The following is a 21,050-nucleotide window of genomic DNA, read 5'->3' on the forward strand; positions in this document are numbered from 1 at the left end:
GTTGTTCTTACCTCCTGAATTCTGGATATTTGCTAAAAAAGATTTTTTTCCATTTCATTTGTTTACTGTAGCACATGTAAGAACTTTACTGCAATGTCTGTGAGGAATTTAACTCCTTTAATACAGTTGCATATGTGGTGTTAGCTTGGCAAAAATATTATGATTATTAGGTATGTTTTTATATTATTTTGAGTAAATGGTTGTTGAAGGGGTTTTTTAGATCCTGCGTAAAACTTTCTGGGACAGGACTCCTCCTAAGATGAAACAAGTTTTTTGGAGAAAATATTTTGTAGGAGGCTTTTTCTTTTAATTTAATGGCTATAAACTATATCTTTTAGGTAACAGAATGTGAAATCTTTCTGTCATTGCTGGTTAAGTTTCTGGATGCAGACAAACCACAGTGGCTAAGAGCTGTTGCAGTAGAATCTATTCACAGGCTTTGTGTGCAGCCTCAGCTGTTAAGGTATTAAATATATTGAGTTTCACTTTTACATAAAATTTAAGAAATCTTTTTATTTTTCTTTGGTAGAAAATGCTTCCTAAAACATTATAAATATGTAGAAACTTAAATGCAATAAGCTCTTCAGGATAATTTTTTTTAAAGAATTAGGCAATGTTTATTATCCAGGAAGGGCTGAATTATAGTTATTTGTGTATTCCAAAGCCTCTCTGTCTTTCAGTGTCAAAGGAGCATTTACCTAAAACTAAAGTTTATTATTCACCTAAATATTTGCAGTTAAAAATGTGCTTTTAGTCTACAGTTTGGGGAGGGGGGGGAAGTTGCTGTTAAAATATGCTTTTAGTCCCTAATTTGTCAAATACTTCTTATATTTTATGACATACTTTCCAGGTCCTTTTGTCAATCGTATGATATGAAGCAACATTCCACTAAAGTTTTCCGTGATATTGTGAATGCACTGGGGTCCTTCATCCAGTCACTATTTCTTGTACCAAGCACAGGGAACACATCAGTGACACCAAGCCAAACTGGTAAAGCCTTGTCCTTACTATCATTTTAATTTTCCAGCATTTTCTTGTAATAATAAATTCCAATTTGATTCAGTATATACATTTGGCTCGGTACATTCTGTCTTCATTGAGGTGAAAAGCTAGCTTGTTACAAACCAATGTTTTCAGGTCTGGTACAACAGGTGATTTTATCTACCTGTATTGTTGGGAAGATGTCGCCCCCTGTCAGCAGAGCAGTGCTCCTGCATTTATATCTGCTTCTACAGCGACCAAGCTCCTTGGTTCACAACTTTTCTGAGGGAAATTCTAAGGGAATTATTTCTGATTTCTGACTATAACAAATTTTTCTTATTTCTGTCTCCTTGTGTGGGGATGTCATTTATGACTGTGCAATTGAAGCAGTAAGACTGTGTGTTTGCTTCCTTCTGGGAGGCAATAGCTCATTCTTCTGGATGTTCAGGGACAAAACTGGACTGAGGAAGCCAAGAGGAAGAAAGATAGATCTGTGTTTTACATATGATCTTTGCTTTTTCTGTAAGCTGAAAAGAGTCACTTACTGAAACTAAACTTGATTGTCTTTTCTTGCAGCCAGGGTTTTGGCATTTCACTAGGTATATTTTTATTTCTAGAAGAAGAAATGGTCCTCCTGTTAATGCCTTTGCAGGTATTTACATCAAAGTTAAGGCTCTCTGCTTCTTCCCATGGTTCTGGAAGCAGAGGCCTCAGCAACAAGCAACATAAAAATAATGTCTAAGGGTGTCTTTTGACATGCCTTCTTAAAACAGATCATAAACAGATAATCAAAGTATAATTATTGTCTATCATATGTACTATTAAATTAATAAACATTAAAAAGTCTGATTTTAGACTCACACCTTCCAGGGTTCACTCATGAAGTCCGAATTCCAGCTTGGTGTTAGCACTGATAATGTGAAGAAGTTTGTGTCAGTAGCTGTCAGTATGGAAGCTGATAGAGCACTTCTATTAGTATTATTTCTGGGTTAGTTTAATCCACTTAAGGTAAATTAGAAAAGCACTTTCCATTGTCTTAACATGCACATATGAGAAGCCATTCTAAAACACTCATTCTCCTGAAAACTTAAATTTTGCCTTCATCTGAAACTGCACTGCAATAGGGTCATACTCTTAGTGCTGTTGCTATTTCTCTGGCTTATTGTTCCAGTTTGTTTTCTCCTTTACCTTTTCACTACTTCTTTCTGCCTGAGTGTTTCTCATGTCTCTTTCTCATGCATTTCTCTTTCTGCCTCTTTTCCTCCTGTGGCCATGTCTAACACGCGAAGAGCAGATCAATGCAACCTAATTTTTGAACCGAGTCTTCTGATTATAACAATAGTCGTAGCAGGCTGTCTTATACACCTGTAGTTGGCTTTTGAGCCTCAGTTTTGCAGCAGGGTAGCTGTTTCATAGGAGAAGTTGAAAGCTGCATCTGCCTGAGTTTTGTGTCACTCTTATTATATTGGTGTAATGTAAGACTCTTCACCACTTTAAGGAGTTATGTTGATAGAAAAACAGTTGTATATGTCTGACTGCTCAGTGGGATCACAGAAAATGACACCAATGTAACCGTGTTTGTGTTAGTGGCAGCGTTTGGTTAACCATTTCTGTTTAGCAGTATGATTTTGCTGTTTCAGTCTGTTAAGCTTTACTGTGTTAAAGTGTATATGTAGGCTTCTGTGTCTATTCATATTTCCTAAATTAGTCATTTAGTCTCTCTACATATTAAAAGCGAGCACACCAAAATGGCAGTTAAACTGATGTATTAGGTGCTGTGAGTTGCCTTCTTGGGGACTCTGCCCTTCTCTCCCCATTGTCTGTACAGAGAGAGTCTGAACTTGTGGTACCTACTCCTAATAAGCATAGACCTGCTCCTATCTGTAGGAAGCATATGTGTACAGAATTCCTTGTCCTTTCATCTGCTTTTTTTGGCTTCTTAAGTTGGAACCAGAATTTGTTGCCTCCTAACTGTTGGTTGGCACATTGTCAGCTCTTCCCTGATGTGGTTTGTTTTCTTCTACCTTGGCATGGAACAGATTCAAACGTTGCAGTTCTCTTTGAGTTTCTTCTTGTGGTTTTTGCATTTCAGAAATCTTTAAAGTTTGTGATGATATTGGAATGATTAAACTCTTTTTCCTACTACTGAGTTCTAGGTGCAACTATTCAAATAATCCTTAGCTTTTAAATATCTGTCTGGCTCTTCACTAAAATATATATTGTTTTATCCAGACCATGTAAGTTTAGTTGGTTCACAGAATGTTATGAATGCTGCTATACCTTTCACAGAAACATTGTATTCTGACTGAAAATAAGGCAGTTGGCATCAATCAACTGTGCCTTTTAAACTAATTACTTTGCACACAAGATCGTGTTTCAGACAGCAGAGGGAGCTCAAAAATAGTTTTTTGTGTTGGTGTCGGTTTTTATTATCGAGCAGGGCGTCTCAGATTAGTCCATGTATCTCAACTTAAAAATGAAATATAGAAAAAGGATGTTTGCTGATCACTAAAATTAGATTGGTTAACTTTATGACTTTGTTTTTCTGAACAGGAAGCAATGCATCAGGGAATACTGGCTCAGCACAAACTAACCCAGGAGTGCTTGGAATGGGAGGAGGCGCAACTGTATTACCTGCCTTTGAGTACAGAGGCACTTGGATACCTATCCTGAATGTAACAGTACAAGGCAGTGCTAAAGCTACCTAGTAAGTCTATCATTTTTGAAAATGTATATAACGTATTTTCATTTCCAACTTGATGGTTTAAGGATTTTTTTATTAGTGAATATCGAGGTCTTCATTTCACTGGCGTTGAGGTATATTATGGATTTTGTCAGTGCCATGAGGTGTTCTGATTTTTCGCTATTTTGTCCGAATGCTCTGGATTCTGATCCAAATATCCCCTATGGCTTTAGCATCTGTTGGATTTTTTTTTTTCCCCTACCATACTGTTGCTGTATTAACTCTTCACTTTTAGGCCTCACTACAGTATATAACAATTTTAGAATATCTTTTGCTGGGCTGTGTAATGGCGAACATTAGGGGCATTAAGTAAATGGGACATCAGTGGGAGTGAAAAATAGTTTTCTTACACCGGGTTTACAGTATTTACAGTTTTTATTGAACAGGATATTGTGGTATATGACCTATAAACAAAGGTCAGACTGTGAATGCTTCTTAGATTGACCAATTATTTTGTCATGACTTTGTATAATGGAGATTGTGTTCTCAGTTTAGAGCTGTGAATACTACCTTACTTTTGAAATAGTGGAAGTTTTTTCATGTCAGTCGTGACCATTGAGGATCAATCTCTTACGAATTGGAAATTATTTGTACAGCCCATGAAATTTTGGCATACTAATACTCAGTGAAATCAGCAAATAGCCTGGATCTCAATACTTTTTTAAGGCAGAAACTCCTTTATCTACCTTTGAGATGGCAGAAGGACAAATTCATCCTCCGATTTCAGTAGTTCAACCTGTATGTGTTGACTTGACTTTTTGTTCCAGCAGTGTCCATGAATGTTATTTTAGGTTACCTGACTGTTCTCAGGAAATGGAAATTTTTAAGAAAAGTGGATGAAAGCTAGTTCATGCTTTGGCCCACTACTACAACCTCCTACTTTTCTTCCATTTCTTTTTTCTTACTTTCTGTTCTTAACTGGCTGAAGAACATTGCAGCCACCATCGTAGTCTCCTGTGCTGCTCTGAACTTGCTTGTGTCTTACCTTTCGATCCCTCCAGTGACTCCATGATTCCCTCTGAGTAATTTTTGCGTTCTTTTTTTCTTCTGTGTAAGATTATGGAATTGTCGCTAGCATGTCTTCTCAGCAGTTTTTTCCCTGTCTTGTACTTTTGTCTGTATTCCCTGCATGTAAGGAGATGACTAGCTGTAACTAGATTTGGGTCACATCCTAGCATTGATTCTCTCCAACTGTTGTAATTAGATTTTCATACAATGGCCACATCTTATACTTTTACGCAATAATTTAATTGGAGATATGAATTGTGAACAGAGCTAGCAGAGGCCTTTTTGCCAGTGTGGTCCTGTCTCTTCCCAGACCACTATGCCTTGTCTTCCTCTTTACGTGAGGAAGTAAGTGTTTTTAAGCCAAATAGACAAAAGACTATTCAAAATTTTTATGGCCTTTCCCATGTAACTGTACCAACTCACTTCATTTATTCAGTAGTTTGCTTTCCCATCTTTGAAAGTAAGAGCACATGACCTCTACCTCACAGGTACGTTGTAACTATAAAGCCCATTAATAATTTTAATGAGAGCCATATATGTATATATACACTCATTTGTAAATAGAGGGTGAAGTGTTGACCGTTTGATTTCCCTATACTGCCTATGCCCCCAGGTATCTAAGGCAGCCATCTTCAGGAAGTTAGAGGTAATAACTGAATTGTTACATGTTTGGGAAAAGAAAAATCCTTTATGCAGAAAAGATTGGTGATGCTACAGTGTAGAAGTGTCTTTGGTGTATTGTAGCTGGAAGGCCTAGCCTTTTTAAGAGTAGTTTGTAGAGTAAATGATGAAACAGTGGTTGTTGGGGTAGCAGGTAGTTTTTGTAACAGACTGTCTCTCCTTGTGTAGATGCTGCTGCTGTGGCAGCAACAATCTGTTTCGTGTTGGATTTGTAACTCAGCAGTTCTTTATGTGCTTTTAAGGTAAAATATGAAGAAAAGTGGCAATGAGGCTGCAGTTACAGCATCGTGATGTTTTAATTGCATGGTTGTCAGCAGTGAATCATGTAGACATTTCCTCTTTGTACAAATAACTTCCACTGTTTACCTATGCATGTAGGTGATGAATTTTTATATTTTGTTATATATTATCTAGCTATGACAGGCTTTTCTGGTCTTAGGGATTTAAAGATAATGATAATGGAACGTCTGACTTGTTCTCAATTTGTTATAACTATATTCACACTGTCATGACTTTCTGACCTGTTTCCTCTGTTGTTTCTATGTACTTGTGTTCTTCTGAATAGGTTCTGTTGCAGTGGCTTTAAGTACAGTAATAATAAAAGTAGAATAATTCATTCAGTGATGCTTGCTTATATGTGTTAGTATTTTAAAATATTTATTTGCAGATCTAAATACTGTACTCAGGGTTTGTACTCTGTCATTTACTATTTTATTTAGTGACTAATTTACTCCTTTACTTAATGACTTAAATAATCAAGAAGGTCATTTTCTTGAGTTGCTATAAATCTTGAAAGATGGTATTTGGGGCCTGTTTGTACTCAACATTCATTTGGAATCTTGTTTTTTATTATTGTTTTTAATCACGCTGGTACTTTTACACACTTGTCATGCTTTTGATTTTTTTAGTTTGGAAATGCTGGACAAAGTGGAGCCACCTACGATTCCTGAAGGCTATGCCATGTCGGTGGCATTTCACTGTTTACTGGATCTGGTCCGTGGTATCACTACCATGATTGAAGGAGAGCTGGGAGAGGCAGAAACAGTCAGTCAAGCCACAACAGAGACAACTTCATTACCAGCGCAGTCTTCAGAGCAGCAAGACTTGCAGTCTGTATCTGACCAATCAGAGAAAGAACTAGGTATATAAAATACAGGAGTTTTACACAAAGCAGGATTGAAATAGTTCGTGCTTTGTTGCTTAAATTTATTGTTTCTAAATTGTATATAAAAACTTCTAATGAAGTAGGGGTTTGGGATATTTTTTGTAACGGAACAGCAGTAGTCTCTAAAAAAAAAATTGATGTACTGCTTCTGTCTTAGAGCACCTTAGCCATAGACTCCTTATGGTGTATTAATACTGTCTTACATGTATGTATGTGGGGTGTGAGGGAGAGAAAACAGGCATTCTGTTCTCCAGAGCTACTATTGTGCCTTCCTGTGTCCTTAATTCTGCTTAACGCTGAGATCCAAGGTCACAAGAGACAACCTGACTGAGAGAAATGTGGCAGTTATGAAAAAGAAAAGAAAAAAGCATTTCTAGTAACAAGACGGAAAGATGTTTTAATGGAGGGGTTTTAAATAAGGTGGAAGTAGTTGGGGAAGAACTTCTTTAAAAGCAGAACAGGAACTGAGGCTGGTTTTTGTGCAACATGAGGAGTCTCTGTATGTAGGTACAGAAGGACTCGGCTCTCCAGAGGGATTTCGGGGTGCGCAGCAGGACGCCGGGGCTGGGGCGCTGCCGCTGGTACCATACCGAGCGTCGGGGCTGCAGCAGGGAGCGGGAAGGGGCTGTGGGGCGCGCGGGGCGTGCGGAGCTCTCCGTGGTGCTGCAGGCGGCAGCGGCCCCGCCCGGCGTCGTGGCTGGGAGCGAGGTGTGGAAACGATACGGGCAGGTCATAGGTCTGTTAGACCCATATTTATTTTCCTGTTAAATTAAAGAAATGAAAAATATGGAGAATTATAAATACCAGGAGAGAGTATTTTTCCTTCACTGCAAAATTTCAGTGGGTTTCTTGTCTGACATGTATGCACTTCTGAATGTTGGTAGGGTTTTTTGGTTTTTTTTTTACAGACTATAACTATTAAAAATAGTTATATATACCTCTGTAAGATTTTTTTGGTGTAATTTAGAATAATCATTGCCTTGGTGACATTTTTTACTTTCTTGGTGTTACTTTAAATGTGACTGTTTAAATGGTACTCCTGTGAGTGTGTTTGTGTATACACATATATGTGTCTGTGCAAACATACATATAAAAACACACTTTAAAAGATGCAGTAGCAAGCATTTTGTTTGCGGTATAATTGAAAGTTATTCAGTGAAATGTTGTGTTTCTGCTATAAACAAGTATATGTATTTCTTTCAAGTTAGCAGAGCTGTCTGGGAAGAAATGGTGAATGCTTGTTGGTGTGGTCTTCTGGCTGCTTTATCCCTCCTACTTGATGCAAGGTATTTGGTCTTTCATTTCTCTTGATTTTTCAAAGATGACATTCCCAGCTATATTTTGAACTGACTTTTGATACCGGTCAAGTTGACAGTTGTGTGAGAGAACACTGTCCATAGCACCTGAGCAGACAGGTTTGTGGCTTAGTGATGGCTGGACTGAGTGACCATCTGTTAAGAGGAAACGACACAAAAGTCTCCAGGAGTCTAGCATCAACCTTTAATGTATTTCAGTATAGAACAGTTAATTACATTGTCAAAGGCTTGCATTTAAACTATTTAAATTATTTTTATTCTTTTTTACTTTGACTGAATGTTTCAACACATTGAAGTGATTCTACCCATGTCCTGATTACTGTTGATAAGAGACTAAATAATGTCTCTTAACTTAATTGTCTCTTTCAAATAGTCTTTTGTTGTCAAACACCATTTTCTGAAATTAGTGTTAAATACCTCCTCATAGTCTCCTTTGCCAAGTCATTCAGAACTAAAGACCAATTTTATAGGAAATGGTTCTGAAGAATTTTGTTGATTGGTTATGCTTGCTCTTCAGTATTTATAGTGTTGACAGGTTTAAAGTATATATTCTCATTGCTTTCAGTTTTGGTTAGCTGCCTGCTTCTGTGCCGTGGATTAATTCTTACTAAATGATGTGTACTTTTTCAGCACTGATGAAGCTGCAACTGAAAATATTCTAAAAGCAGAACTGACCATGGCTGCACTTTGTGGAAGACTGGCTCTTGTAACATCAAGAGATGCCTTTATCACTGCCATTTGCAAAGGATCCTTGCCTCCTCACTATGCCCTTACTGTATTAAACAGCACAACTGCAGCTCTGTCTAGCAAATGTAAGTATATAGGTTTTCCTTAATTGTGTTTCCATGTATTGTCCTTTAAACCCAAATTTTCTCAGGATGTGATTGCAAAGATATGCGACTGTAGTATTTGACTATACTAAATTATGTTAGAATCCTCAGACAGGATCTAGACCGCCTGCTTTGCAGAACTGGTTAGTCTTGCAGCATCTGCTGGGTATCATTCTAGTCAACCTGAAACTTCCTGAATGCTTAGCATATGTCAGAAGTTTGTATTCTAAAGAGATCTGTCTAACATCCTAAAGATCTGTTAGGATATGTAATTAAGGCATTCAAATTCTGAAAAAGTCTCTGGGCAACTCAGATACTTAAGAGTTGGCTAGAACATCCTGCATTTGTGGTGTACTACAGTCTTTTCTACCGTTGTCTAGTGATGGTAGTACTTCCTGTGTAAATGGAAGATCTTAAGTTCTGGGCTCTGTTCAGCTTACAAGAAGTTGAATTAGTGCTTCCCACATCCTGAAAAAATGTTGTAATTCATGGGATATGCCAGTTGAGGATGTACTCTGTTTCTAATGTTGAAAATTAATTACTATGAACTGAGAAGTGCAACTACCTGGAGAAATATGCAAATGGATCTAACATGAGACCTCTTAAAATAAAATAAAAATACCTTGGTCTGGGAACAAGGACTAGCACCTTTACTCCAGCCCACAAGCTAAGTGTATTACTAGACCATAAGTCTGTGAAGCAGTACGCATGACTGAGCTACACGAATCTCTATGGAAATGAAGCAGTGGACTTCAGTTATTTTATATAGGTTACTCTTCTTTTTACAGGTAAGTTATAAAATGGGTGTGCTGAAGTCCTGTGTTGGAAAAACATCATGACATAGCATTTGTGACACCTTCATTTTCTGAGTCCACTAGTACAATTACACACAATTACCACAGATGACTGAGTTGAGACATAGTTTAATGCTCGTATCTTAGTGCAAATATTGCAGTCTCGACATAAAATGTATTAACGTATTGCAAACAATATGTAATAGTTAGTGAGAGGGAGTAATTACTGTCTCCTTTAACTCTGTAAGGCAATGACATAATAATCTAGATATAACTAAAGGTCTCAAAGTGAGCCACCTTAAAGCTAATGCTGTGAAAAAATTCTCTGGAATGTGTTTGCCAGAAGGTGGTTGTTCCTACAAATAAGTACTGGGTTTTCAATTTAGATTTTTTTTCCTTTCAATTTTCCTCTAGCATATTCCATTCAGGGACAGAATGTTCAAATGATCAGTCCCTCAAGCGAGTCTCATCAGCAAGTTGTAGCAGTAGGGCAACCCTTAGCTCTTCAGCCACAGGGAACAGTAATGGTAAGTACAACTTGTAAGTGATCTCATCCTGCTTAACTGCTTCTTTCTGCATCTCAATGTGTCTCAAAAATAGGCGACAGATAAACAGCATTCTTACAAATAATGGTTATCTGAAATATTATCCTAAGCTTTTAATTTGGAACAGCCCTGGACAGCAAAGTTCTCTAACTGTAAAGACTTACTCTTGGGTTTTATGTCTTAGCTCAGCAGCTCCCATCCATTATGTTTGAAAAACCCTAGGTCTCAGCTCTGTTATGTGCCCGTGTGTGAAGATTCACTTATATATATTTTTCTTAAGATAGGCTCTGATTTTGTGGAGAAGGTGCACTTAAAGCTGGTGTACTTGAACTCGTGTCTTTGATAATAATGTGAAACTGGGAGGAGAGGGCAGTGATCAAATCGTATTCAACTCCAGCAAGATAAGACTGAGAGAATGAGAGATACCGAACTACTCTAAAAAAGATACGTTGCACCAGTGCAAACAAAATGTAGTCTTTAAGCTATTTAGTAAAAAATTGCAGGTTTCCTAGAAACACTGTTATTGTAGAATAATAAAAATCATGTGCTCATTTGGTTTGTTTTTGTTTGGTTTTTTTGTTTGTTTTTTTTTTTTTTTTAGCTGACTTCAAAAAATATCCAGTGTATGAGGACATTACTCAACTTAGCTCACTGCCATGGAGCCGTTCTTGGTACATCATGGCAACTTGTCCTGGCTACTCTTCAGGTATAATAGGAAATATTTATGCCTTGGTTTTATGCCTTGTTTTTTTGCCATAATTTCGTTTTGAGTTTTTATGTGAGCAATAGAAGAAGCTTTGATTCTACTCATGGTATACTTTCAATTGCCTTGAGTAAGTACTGTAGCATTTCCCTTGAATTCTGTTTGACTGGAAGGCTGCTGGCTAGCTCAAGTACAATGTTAGTTTCCTCTCTGCCTGAAAAGTCTTTTCTGCTGAAAATGATCCTGTTGTATTTCAGCATCTTGTGTGGATTCTGGGACTGAAGCCTGGTGTTGGGGGTGCATTAAAGCCTGGAAGAGCTGTAGAAGGGCCCAGCACAGTAAGCATGATTGTTCATTTTACAGTTAATGATTATGCGGTATTTTCTATGGCAATCTATAAGACACATCTCTGTCTCTTTTTCAAGGTTCTGACTACAGCAGTTATGACTGATCTGCCAGTTATATCCAACATACTTTCAAGGCTTTTTGAAAGCTCACAGTAAGAAACCTTATCTTACAATTAAACTGAAGTGTGTGTATCAAACTTGGCAGTATTTTGATAGCTGTTATTTTTCAGGTACCTTGACGATGTGTCTTTACATCACTTAATAAACGCGCTTTGCTCCTTGTCTCTGGAAGCTATGGATATGGCCTATGGAAACAATAAGGTATCAGAGTTCTTTATTTTCTTTTTGGATGTTTTTGTGAAATAGGCGGAAGACTTGTACATTTATCCTTTAAGCTAACTATTTCTAATATTAAGACAGTAATACATTTGATACTCTAGAGTAAAAAATAAATTATGAACCAGAGAATGTCTTGTTTATGGTTCATAGGGTTACTAAATTCTCTGAACATTCTCATTGTGTTCTTGCTATATTTTTTGTTAACTAAGGAATATCATGTGTTTCCGTTAATCAGATTGTGGGTGGATAAAACTTTTAAAATCCCTTGTAATTTCAGAGGTTAGGGATTCTGAATAGCATAGTATGTTCTGTGAGGTGCTCATTTTCATTTCTATTTTCTTGTATAATATACTTCAGAAAAAGCCTGACAATTAAGATATTAAAAACCCCCTGATAATTCATATTTACTTGGGAAAATTATAGTATTTCTGCCAGCCTCATTAAACAACCGTTAGCGCAGAAAGGTTAAAGACCCTGTGATTGAATAAGATTGAGTATATATTCTCCTAGTCACAATCTAATCCCAGAGGAGAGTTTCTGAAAGTTTTTCCTTGAGCTATTACACTAGAGGTAATGATGACAGAAAATATGCTTTATAATATCTGACAATTACAGGAACAGAGAACAAATTAAAATAAGCAAAGTTTGTGTTTAAAATCAGTTGAAAATGAGAATAAAAAAATCAAGAAAAATGGGAACAGGGAATAATTCCAGCGCAACAGTCATTTTTACTGTATGTTGATTTAAAAAAAAAATTAAAAGAAGCTTATCACAAATATTTGCATATGTATTTGATGAATGGGAAATTTATCATATTCGTGCAGGGCATTTATGAAGCCAATGGAAGATAAAGCATAAGAGGATTCTTAAATGAAATATTCTATATTGTTTATTTACATATAATTTTAACTTTAAAAGTTGTGATGGGAAAAAGGCTATTTTGCTAGTAAAATATGCTATAAAACTGGTTGAAGGGAGGACTATGTAAAAATGAGAGTTTTGAAAGGAGTATCAGTTCTCTGGTTATTGTCAAACTTCGAGAAAACGATATGAAAAATAATGAAAGAAGTGTTCTTCGTGGTATGCTGTTGCTACCCCCTTGTGGCTTCTGATTAAGTACTGCAGATGCTGTGGAAACTTCTCAGCCATGCTACCTAAGCTGTTGTGACAGCATTCACAGCTTATGAAACACAGTACTTCAGTGAAATTAGTTGCACCTTAATTTATAAATTATAATGTAGCAAAAGGCTCTGACATTACCTGAGTTACCTCAAAGTCATGTGTTCAAATTCCGTTTTATTAAGGAACCATCACTTTTTGCCGTTGCTAAATTACTGGAAACAGGACTAGTTAACATGCACAGGATTGAGATTCTTTGGAGACCTCTGACCGGTCATCTTCTGGAGGTAACTGATTGCTTTTACCAGTTATACTAGAACTTAGTTTGTATTAATAAGGGTCTTGTGGAAATGCATTTTTAAAGTGTAATTTAAAAAAAAAAAAAAATCTAAATTGTGTTTACATGTTTTAGTGTATGGACTTTGTTTTTGCAACTTGAATGCATCACAATTTCAATTTAAAAGTGAATTTATATATTTAAGTTCCAATATTTTAGTATCTCTTATTGACTTTGTCTTTATGGTGCCGTCAGTCTTTATATGTTTTAAGCACGGCCGTGTTTAAAATGATCAATTTATTATACCTCATGTATGTGTTACAATTAAGGTAACACAAACAAGTTTCGCTTTGGATTCACATAGTACAAATATCTAGGAAGATTTTAAGATAAGTTTTAGTGTCCTTACCAGGTAGATTGAAACCATTAGATTTACTAACAAAGGGTTTGTTTATTTTGTTTAAGCTGATATTTTGAATGGTCTCTTTAAGAGAATACTGTACAAGTATAAAAATAGGTGTCATAATCCTATTTCAATTTCTTAAGTATTTTAACTTCAACATGAAAAAATATGCTCCATCAAGGGAAAAAAATCTTAAATTTTGGATTTGAAACTAAAAACGGGTGATAGAATGTAATTGTAGAGTTTTAATTCTCTACACAGATATGTGAAGAGTGAAATGCAAAAATAGGGTTTGCTTTAAAATGGGTAAAGGAGAAAGCTTTTCTTCCTCATTTTCCAGAAAGTATCAGACACTTCCTTAGAACCAGTGCATTATTTCAAAAAGTATTAAGGATTGGCCATCTCTAACCTTATTTATGGAGATCATCTCCATGTAATCTTTTATCTAGGAGAAGGAATTTGGATACTTGGGGTTTTAAAGACTTGAAGCACAGGCATCTCTTTCTCTTGCCTTTTTTTCTCCTCCGAGACAATAAGGTTCACTATCCACATCTTGGAGACTGTGTTTTCATCTAGTAAGCAGTCTGTTTCAGTCTGTTATCCCTTGTAGGTATTTGCCACTGTTTTGTAAGAAATACACAGTCTATTTCAGTTTCTTTTAAAGTACTGCCTTATTCCCTTTTAAACCTAAGTTGCCAAGGTACAATTAGGAAGGAGAAAACACCAGTTGCAAATTCAATTAAACACAACCTGAAGGAAGAATTCGTTCCCTGTCTCTGGAACTGATTATCTGGTCAGATTCAGAGCATCGTGAAGTAGTTCAAATTCTCTCTTTTTCATATAAAGTAACAAAAATATAACTAATTCCAGAGAGTAGCAATTTCTTGTCTGCATTTCTGTAACATTAAGCTAGCTCTTCTGCATCGTCCTCCTTTTCGGTTTGGCTAGTGGCTGATAAGGGAATGGTCCACCAACCAAAACCATCAGCCTTCCTTATGATCCTGCCTTGGACTTTGATTCTGGATTCTCACACCATCTGAGCTAGGGCTGGAAGGGTGAGTGGAAATAATTATGTAAAGATCAATGAAATTGTAGACTTCCCTTCTTCATTTGAGGGTAATGTATCAGATATGGGAGTACAGTTCATACTAGGTATGTATGCAATGGATTTGCACAATGTTTTTAATTTTTCTGTTCTAAAAAAAGCAATTGGCAAAACTATTAGGTTTACATAATTAGGAGGCAAAGAGAAACGAAGACACACATTTGAAACTTAAGCTTGAAATAGTGTTTGTTATTGTTTTGTCAAGTTTTTGAAACAATGGAGTGTAAGCCTTATTTTACATTCCCTATGTAGTTACTTTTTGTATTTGAGAATATAGAAGAGCAGACGCTTTCTGTGTTGGCTACTGTCATGCTTCCTCACTTGATTATGTTAAGCAGCGCGTGAAAGATGAAACTTTGAATTTTATAGTAGCTTAAGGCTAAGTTAAACCTGAGAGTTTCAGGCATTCATTGCAGAGTTATTTGGTGCTTTTTAATCAATCATTATCTGAATTAACAGTTAGTATATTCATTTTGGAAAATGTATTGGCTTGAACTGCTGTGGTTTTCATTATGTTTCCTTCTGTGTCTTTCACTGCTTCCTATTGCTTCCTTATTCAGAAGGTATGTCTGTCCAAAAGACAAAAAATTTTTTTACCGGTAAACCTAATTTTATCATCTAGAGATTTATTATATTGTTGTAAAAAATTATTATAAATATTGTATGTAAATTCTAATATAATTACAATATCCATTTTTTATATATTACATATATTCAAATCTTGGTTAAATAAAAGTGACTTTAAACAAAACATTGCTGTGTTTTCAGGTCTGTCAGCATCCAAACTCCAGAATGAGAGAATGGGGAGCAGAAGCTTTAACTTCTCTCATTAAAGCAGGACTGACATTCAGCCATGATCCTCCATTATCTCAAAATCAGGTAAAGTAAGTTTAAGAGCAGCTGCTTTCCTCCTTTTCTGGAAGTTAAAATGAACATGAAATCAAAATCTTCCCTAGAGGAAGTTTTCTACAGTTCAATGAATAGGAGGCATTCATAAAGCAACTTTACTATTGAGTTTATAAAGCCTACAGCTGTAACATTCAGATGAAACTATTCAGAATCACCTCATGCGTTCTAATGAACTACCCTCCTTCCTTTTTCAAATGCGTAACAAAGAGTGGTGATGCTTGCACGTTATGTCCATTTGTTAGAACAAATTATGGATCACCCTCATGAGTGCAAAACAATTCCAGAATGTTTAGAAGTGTATATGTGATGTGGTGGCAGGTAAAAAATATATTGCCTAACCTTCTACATCACAGCTATTCAATCCATTATTAATAAAACATTCTAATATTTTTACTGAGGTTCGGTGGATAGTTTTTTCAAGGTCTCTTTAATAAGAAGCTGCGTCTAGCCCTGCTGGGTGAGCGTGAAGTTGCATGATGGTTTTTATGCAACTGTGACAGCATGCTGTAGCTACTTCCTGAGGGACCTGGAGAAAGGGGGCGGGGGGGGGGAAGTGTAGGTTTCCTGCTGAGATCTTTTATAAACAGCTGTTTAGAAAGGCTAGTCTGACACTGAATTTGAGCATTTAATGAATGAGTTATTGAATTCATTTAATGAATCTTCAATTGGCACTGTATGTTTTTACTTTTAGCATCCTTAATATGCTTTATTTTTTACTTTTAGAGACTGCAGTTGCTTTTATTGAATCCACTAAAGGAACTGTCAAACATTAGTCATCCTGATATCAGGATCAAGCAGTTGGAGTGTGTACTACAGATTTTGCAAAGTCAGGGCGACAGCTTAGGACCTGGTTGGCCGTTGGTGCTTGGTGTCATGGGGGCAATCCGAAGTGATCAGGGGTAAGTGGTGGAAGTAAAATTTTAAAATCATGTAAGATAAGAACAGTAGAAAGAATTCTGCTTTTATTTTCTTACTTTAATAACCACTTTGATAATAGCCATAATTTTCATCATCAGTTTTAGCTTATGAACTATTTCACTCAACAAAACCGCAGTTTTTAATTTTCCCTGTAGCACGCTTTTATTTTACTGAATTAATCTTTCAGAAGAACAGAGTATTGTTCCACTCTACCCTCTCTGGTAGTCAGCAGCATACACTGAGGAGTGCTCCTTGTGCCAATTCATTTGGTCTTAACCATCTGCTTGGACACATCTCTGGTGCTTGCAGATAATTCTGTATGACTTAGCTGTTGCTCACAGTTCCTCTGTTGTTTCTTTTTCTTCTTAAATCTTTGAGTAGTCTCTAGCATGTGTCGTCTTCTGAACGCTCTCTCTTTTTGTTGAAGCCTTCCTCTGTAAATGGCTGCTGGTAGCACAAGGGTGGAAGATTATTTACTTGCTGTGGGTGAATCCCTGGACTGACTAACTCAGCTGACTCTATTGCCAACAGAGAGGGAATGTTATTGGACTGGTCCTCTTGGCCACAAGGGAAAGTGAGAGGTGAAGTTGCAAGGAGTTCTTTTTTTTTTTTAAATGAGCAGTGAAATGAACATCTGGCCCTGGAACTGTAAGCACCAAGAACTATACCCACACACTTGGACCATATTATTCCTGCTTTGGTGCTAGTGAAGACTAGCACCAAGATAGGTCAGCAAATAACTCCAGTATCAAAAGAATTCACCTTGGCGTTATCTCTCCTTTCGTCTCACCGTAGCTTCTGTCTTCTGGCCGTAGAAAACCTCCTAAAGCCCCTTCAAATGCTTAAAGGATTTTGCTTTTGTACCAGTATTGCTTGCTCTGGTAGTAGTACTCACCAAAATCCCCAAGGGTGCTGTCATTCTTGGTTGTGAGCATCCTCTTTTTGGTAACAATGTTTCCTTTGGTACCTGCTATTTCCACACTTGATGCAACATGTTCTGTGGTTCCTACGTACATGCCTTTTTGATTTTCACTGTAGCTGTTGATGGATGAGAACCAACACACGTTCCTTCTCAAGACAGTCTCCAGATCCTTTTACATCTCAAACACATACCTCACTGGCAGATATCTCAAGATGTTACTAAGATCTTGTGTTATATATTAGTTTCCTCCTACAAAGCATATAGAATAATCTACTTTTTTTCAACTACAGAGCACTGTTTGCCCACATCACATCAACTACAGTAGGAAAAAAAAATGAAGCAAATCTCCTTTTCCTTGGGAAACAACTGAATTTCTTGCCTCGCTTATAGCTGTGAGCACAAGATGTGGGCACTATTATCATACTTTAAATATAAACTTATTGACCATGAGACTTTCTTCACAAGTGTCTTCCCTCTGGTCAGTGAACATCGTGGATTCCATGACAGAAATCCATTTACCTTCTGGGAGAACTTCTTGCCAGGCTGCTATAAATACAGAAGATGCTATTTTGAGAGCCAGTGATACTTTGGTCACTTCTTGATTGTACAACACTAGCCTGACAAACAAAAGGAAGTCTGTCTTTGAAGAATTTTTCAGTGGGATGCCCATTTATTTTAAGGATAGGTTAAGCCCTATGTAATCTTAAGTTTTTGAGCTAAGCTTGAGTTTCTTGCATTTATATTTACCTTTTTGGTGGCCACCTGTAACATTAACGACGATTTTACATTTTGAAGAGCTGTATTGCTGTTGCCACTTGCATGAAGGACTTTGAAACCTTTCTGCAAACACATAGTAGTGTGGGACATTAAGTGGGAAATGAACTGTTTTGAATTTGTTCTAGCAGCCTCGCATGTGAAGATTAGAAAGAAAGGTTACGTTCCCATTAACTGAGCTCTTCAAAATGAGTAGTGTAACTATACTTTCATTTTCTGCCTCCTTCTCTTCTCTCTTAGAGTCCTTGAAGGTCACACACCTCTGGAACTTTGTAGTGGAGAGGGAACTGCAGCAGTTTTGGGTTTCTTTCACTTCATAGACTCCTGTAACAAATATGGGGGGAAAGTAGTGTGTGAGCATTTCCTCCATGAGTATAGCAATGATAAATCCTTTGATCTTATGTGGTAGGATGGATGTCTCTCTGCAGTATGCATCATATTAGAGAATTATTAGTTATACCATTATTGTCCATGTGAAGTTTCTTGTGCATTCCTCTGGCTTCTGTGTCATGTTGGCTGTTACAATACAGTGGAAATGGCCCACCTATGATTTTCATTTTGAATTAATTGAAAAAAATATTATTTTATTTAGGATTCTGAAATATGCAACTGACGTATCTGTATTCTGAATTTTTTCCTGGGATATGTGTTCTGAAGGACACTAAGTTTCTGTATTACAAACCTTTGGAATTTTTTTTCTTTTGTACATTAAACATTAAGCATTAAAAAAAAAAATCTATAGTGAAATTTAAATGCAGCTTCCCTATTTTTTATAATCTACACTCCACAACTCCTTTTGATTCCTTCATCTGTCTGTCAAACAAGGTTTTAGTTATAGGTGACCTTGCTGCATCTGAGAGCTCCTTCTTACAAACCTTTTCCGTACTACATTTTTATTTTTGTTTGTATTCAGAATTTAATTCTGAAGGCAAAGTATTTATTAAAGATCTATTTAATGGCAGATATTTCGGAAAGATTTTGTCTAACATAATATAGTATTGAAGCAAGTAAGACTGCCATTATGTCAGCATGCATCTTCCCTACTAAATAAAAACACATTTTGCCCACCTGTTTGGCATACTTTAAGTAATTTGTAAATGCTGATACAAGAAATTGTTCAGAACAGCTTACTCTTTAGAAGATTATCATGCTCAAACTTAAGCTTTGTTTTGTCCATTGTGGCTTTTTTAGGATGTTTTAGCTGACACATTTAAACTAACAAGTCCTAGACCTCTAGAACAGAGAAGCGGACTTTACTATATAAAACTAGCTGAGGGCCACTGGAGAGTCTAAACATTGACTTCACTAGCTAGGTAACATGGACTAAAGTACTTCATCAGAATTTGAAGCTTCACCTTAATGTTATATCTCAAAAGAAACTCTACTTGAAACAGTTAAAATGTTGCAAATTCATCTCAGAAACATTAATATTTTTTTTTCTTTTAGTAATGCTATCTCCTGAGGTATTGTATTCAAAACATTCTTGTGCTCTTGAAGAAATTTGAAATGAGTGTGTGTGTGTGTTTTGTTCTTGTTTTGTTTTTTTAAGAGAGTCCTTAATACGGACTGCATTCCAGTGTCTTCAGTTGGTTGTGACAGACTTTCTTCCAACAATGCCATGTACTTGTCTACAGATAGTTGTTGAAGTTGCAGGAAGCTTTGGACTTCACAATCAAGAGCTAAATATTAGCTTAACTTCAATTGGTTTGTTGGTGAGTTTTATATTAACCTACAGTGATGCTGCTTCTGGCTTTCATTTTCTTTTCTTTTTTGTTTTTTAAATTAAAATTAATCTGTAGTCAATTCTACAAATGAAAGCCTAAACCTATTTTTCTTACTGAACTCCCGTGCTGTCATTCGTAATCATATGTAAATTGAGTGAGCACTATTTATCTTTAATCTGCATGACTCCGGGGCGAGGTAAAGAAATAGTATTGCATTGTAACCATGTTCATCAGTATCTTATATTTAATACGTTGTTTCCCTTTGTAGTACTTTGCGTATAACTCCAGCCTAAAAGCTGAGGCTAAGAAAAATACTTTCTGCACCTTGCAGTATTTGTGCTGATCTTCTTCCATCAGTGTAGGCAAATTAATATCTTGATGTACTTCGCAAAATACTTTTAAATGTGAAAATGAGAAACAATTTATTTCATGATCATTAAGAGGATTATATTTTTATTGTACAACAGCATATGTCTTATTTATTTTGTAGTGGAATATCTCGGATTATTTTTTCCAAAGAGGTGAAATAATTGAAAAGGAGCTAAACAAAGAAGAAGCAGTGTTGCAGAAACAGGCAGAAGAAAAGGGGGTGATGCTGAATAGGCCTTTTCATCCTGCACCACCATTTGACTGTCTTTGGTTATGCCTGTATGCCAAACTTGGAGAACTGTGTGTGGATCCCCGACCTGCAGTTAGAAAGAGCGCTGGGCAGACATTGTTTTCTACTATTGGTGCTCATGGAACTTTATTGCAACATTCCACGTGGCACACAGTAATATGGAAGGTATGATGTGTAAGCTTCCACTGAAGGTATTTTAGAGAGGATCTGTCAAATGCCCTGTTCTAGATCACAGTCATGTTGGTTACGCATTATGGACCAAGTCAGGCTGTAGTTGAGTCTGTTGCCTGTTGTACCTGTGAGGTATCTGAGATCCACCGGTTTTAGCTTTCTGTTAGTGCTAACACTGTTCTCAGTGGTTTTGATCATGCTGTTTCTAACCCTTCTCGTGAACATGGGTTGGGTGATTCTTACTCTTAGCTGTTGCAGAGGCTGTTTAGAATAAGGGAATTCTCAAGGTGACACAGTGACAGAACGGATAATGGAAAAATTACTATTTTTTGTTGTTTTACCATGAATGCAACTACGTTATTTGAAAAGTTGTTTTTTTGCTCTTTTTCTGACTGCTACAGGTTTTATTTCACCTGTTGGATAGGGTTCGAGAATCTTCTACCACAGCTGACAAAGAGAAGATTGAATCAGGAGGTGGCAACATTCTCATCCATCATTCAAGGGATACAGCTGAGAAACAGTGGGCTGAGACATGGGTATTAACACTGGCTGGAGTTGCAAGAATATTTAACACCAGGAGATACTTACTGCAGCCTTTAGGTAAAATTTATAGTTTACAGTTATTGAAAGACACAGTAATAAATGTTCTGCTTCTGT

At 36.6% G+C, this 21,050-nt stretch overlaps 1 protein-coding gene across 6 annotated transcripts in view; it reads left to right on the forward strand.

The window, feature by feature from the left end:
* The window catches only part of MON2 (MON2 regulator of endosome-to-Golgi trafficking), an 88,377-nt gene that overhangs the window by 30,462 nt on the left and 36,865 nt on the right, over window positions 1–21,050 (forward strand). For all 6 annotated transcript variants that reach the window (XR_015706182.1, XM_087763851.1, XM_087763852.1 and 3 more), the window contains exons 9-25: window positions 339–463; window positions 851–990; window positions 3,535–3,688; window positions 6,322–6,554; window positions 7,783–7,864; window positions 8,525–8,706; window positions 9,933–10,045; window positions 10,665–10,769; window positions 11,024–11,104; window positions 11,192–11,265; window positions 11,344–11,434; window positions 12,757–12,858; window positions 15,125–15,235; window positions 15,989–16,164; window positions 19,429–19,591; window positions 20,094–20,387; window positions 20,795–20,993. Coding sequence is in view for 5 of the 6 variants with exons in the window: in XM_087763851.1 (XP_087619977.1) it covers window positions 339–463; window positions 851–990; window positions 3,535–3,688; window positions 6,322–6,554; window positions 7,783–7,864; window positions 8,525–8,706; window positions 9,933–10,045; window positions 10,665–10,769; window positions 11,024–11,104; window positions 11,192–11,265; window positions 11,344–11,434; window positions 12,757–12,858; window positions 15,125–15,235; window positions 15,989–16,164; window positions 19,429–19,591; window positions 20,094–20,387; window positions 20,795–20,993 (2,425 nt within the window). In the remaining variant the exon portion in view is untranslated. The remainder of the gene's footprint in view (window positions 1–338; window positions 464–850; window positions 991–3,534; window positions 3,689–6,321; window positions 6,555–7,782; window positions 7,865–8,524; window positions 8,707–9,932; window positions 10,046–10,664; window positions 10,770–11,023; window positions 11,105–11,191; window positions 11,266–11,343; window positions 11,435–12,756; window positions 12,859–15,124; window positions 15,236–15,988; window positions 16,165–19,428; window positions 19,592–20,093; window positions 20,388–20,794; window positions 20,994–21,050) is intronic.

Source organism: Nipponia nippon, unplaced genomic scaffold (assembly GCF_047370975.1).
Source record: "Nipponia nippon isolate SJK-2023a ecotype South Korea unplaced genomic scaffold, ASM4737097v1 scaffold_3, whole genome shotgun sequence".
NCBI classification, from domain to species: domain Eukaryota; kingdom Metazoa; phylum Chordata; class Aves; order Pelecaniformes; family Threskiornithidae; genus Nipponia; species Nipponia nippon.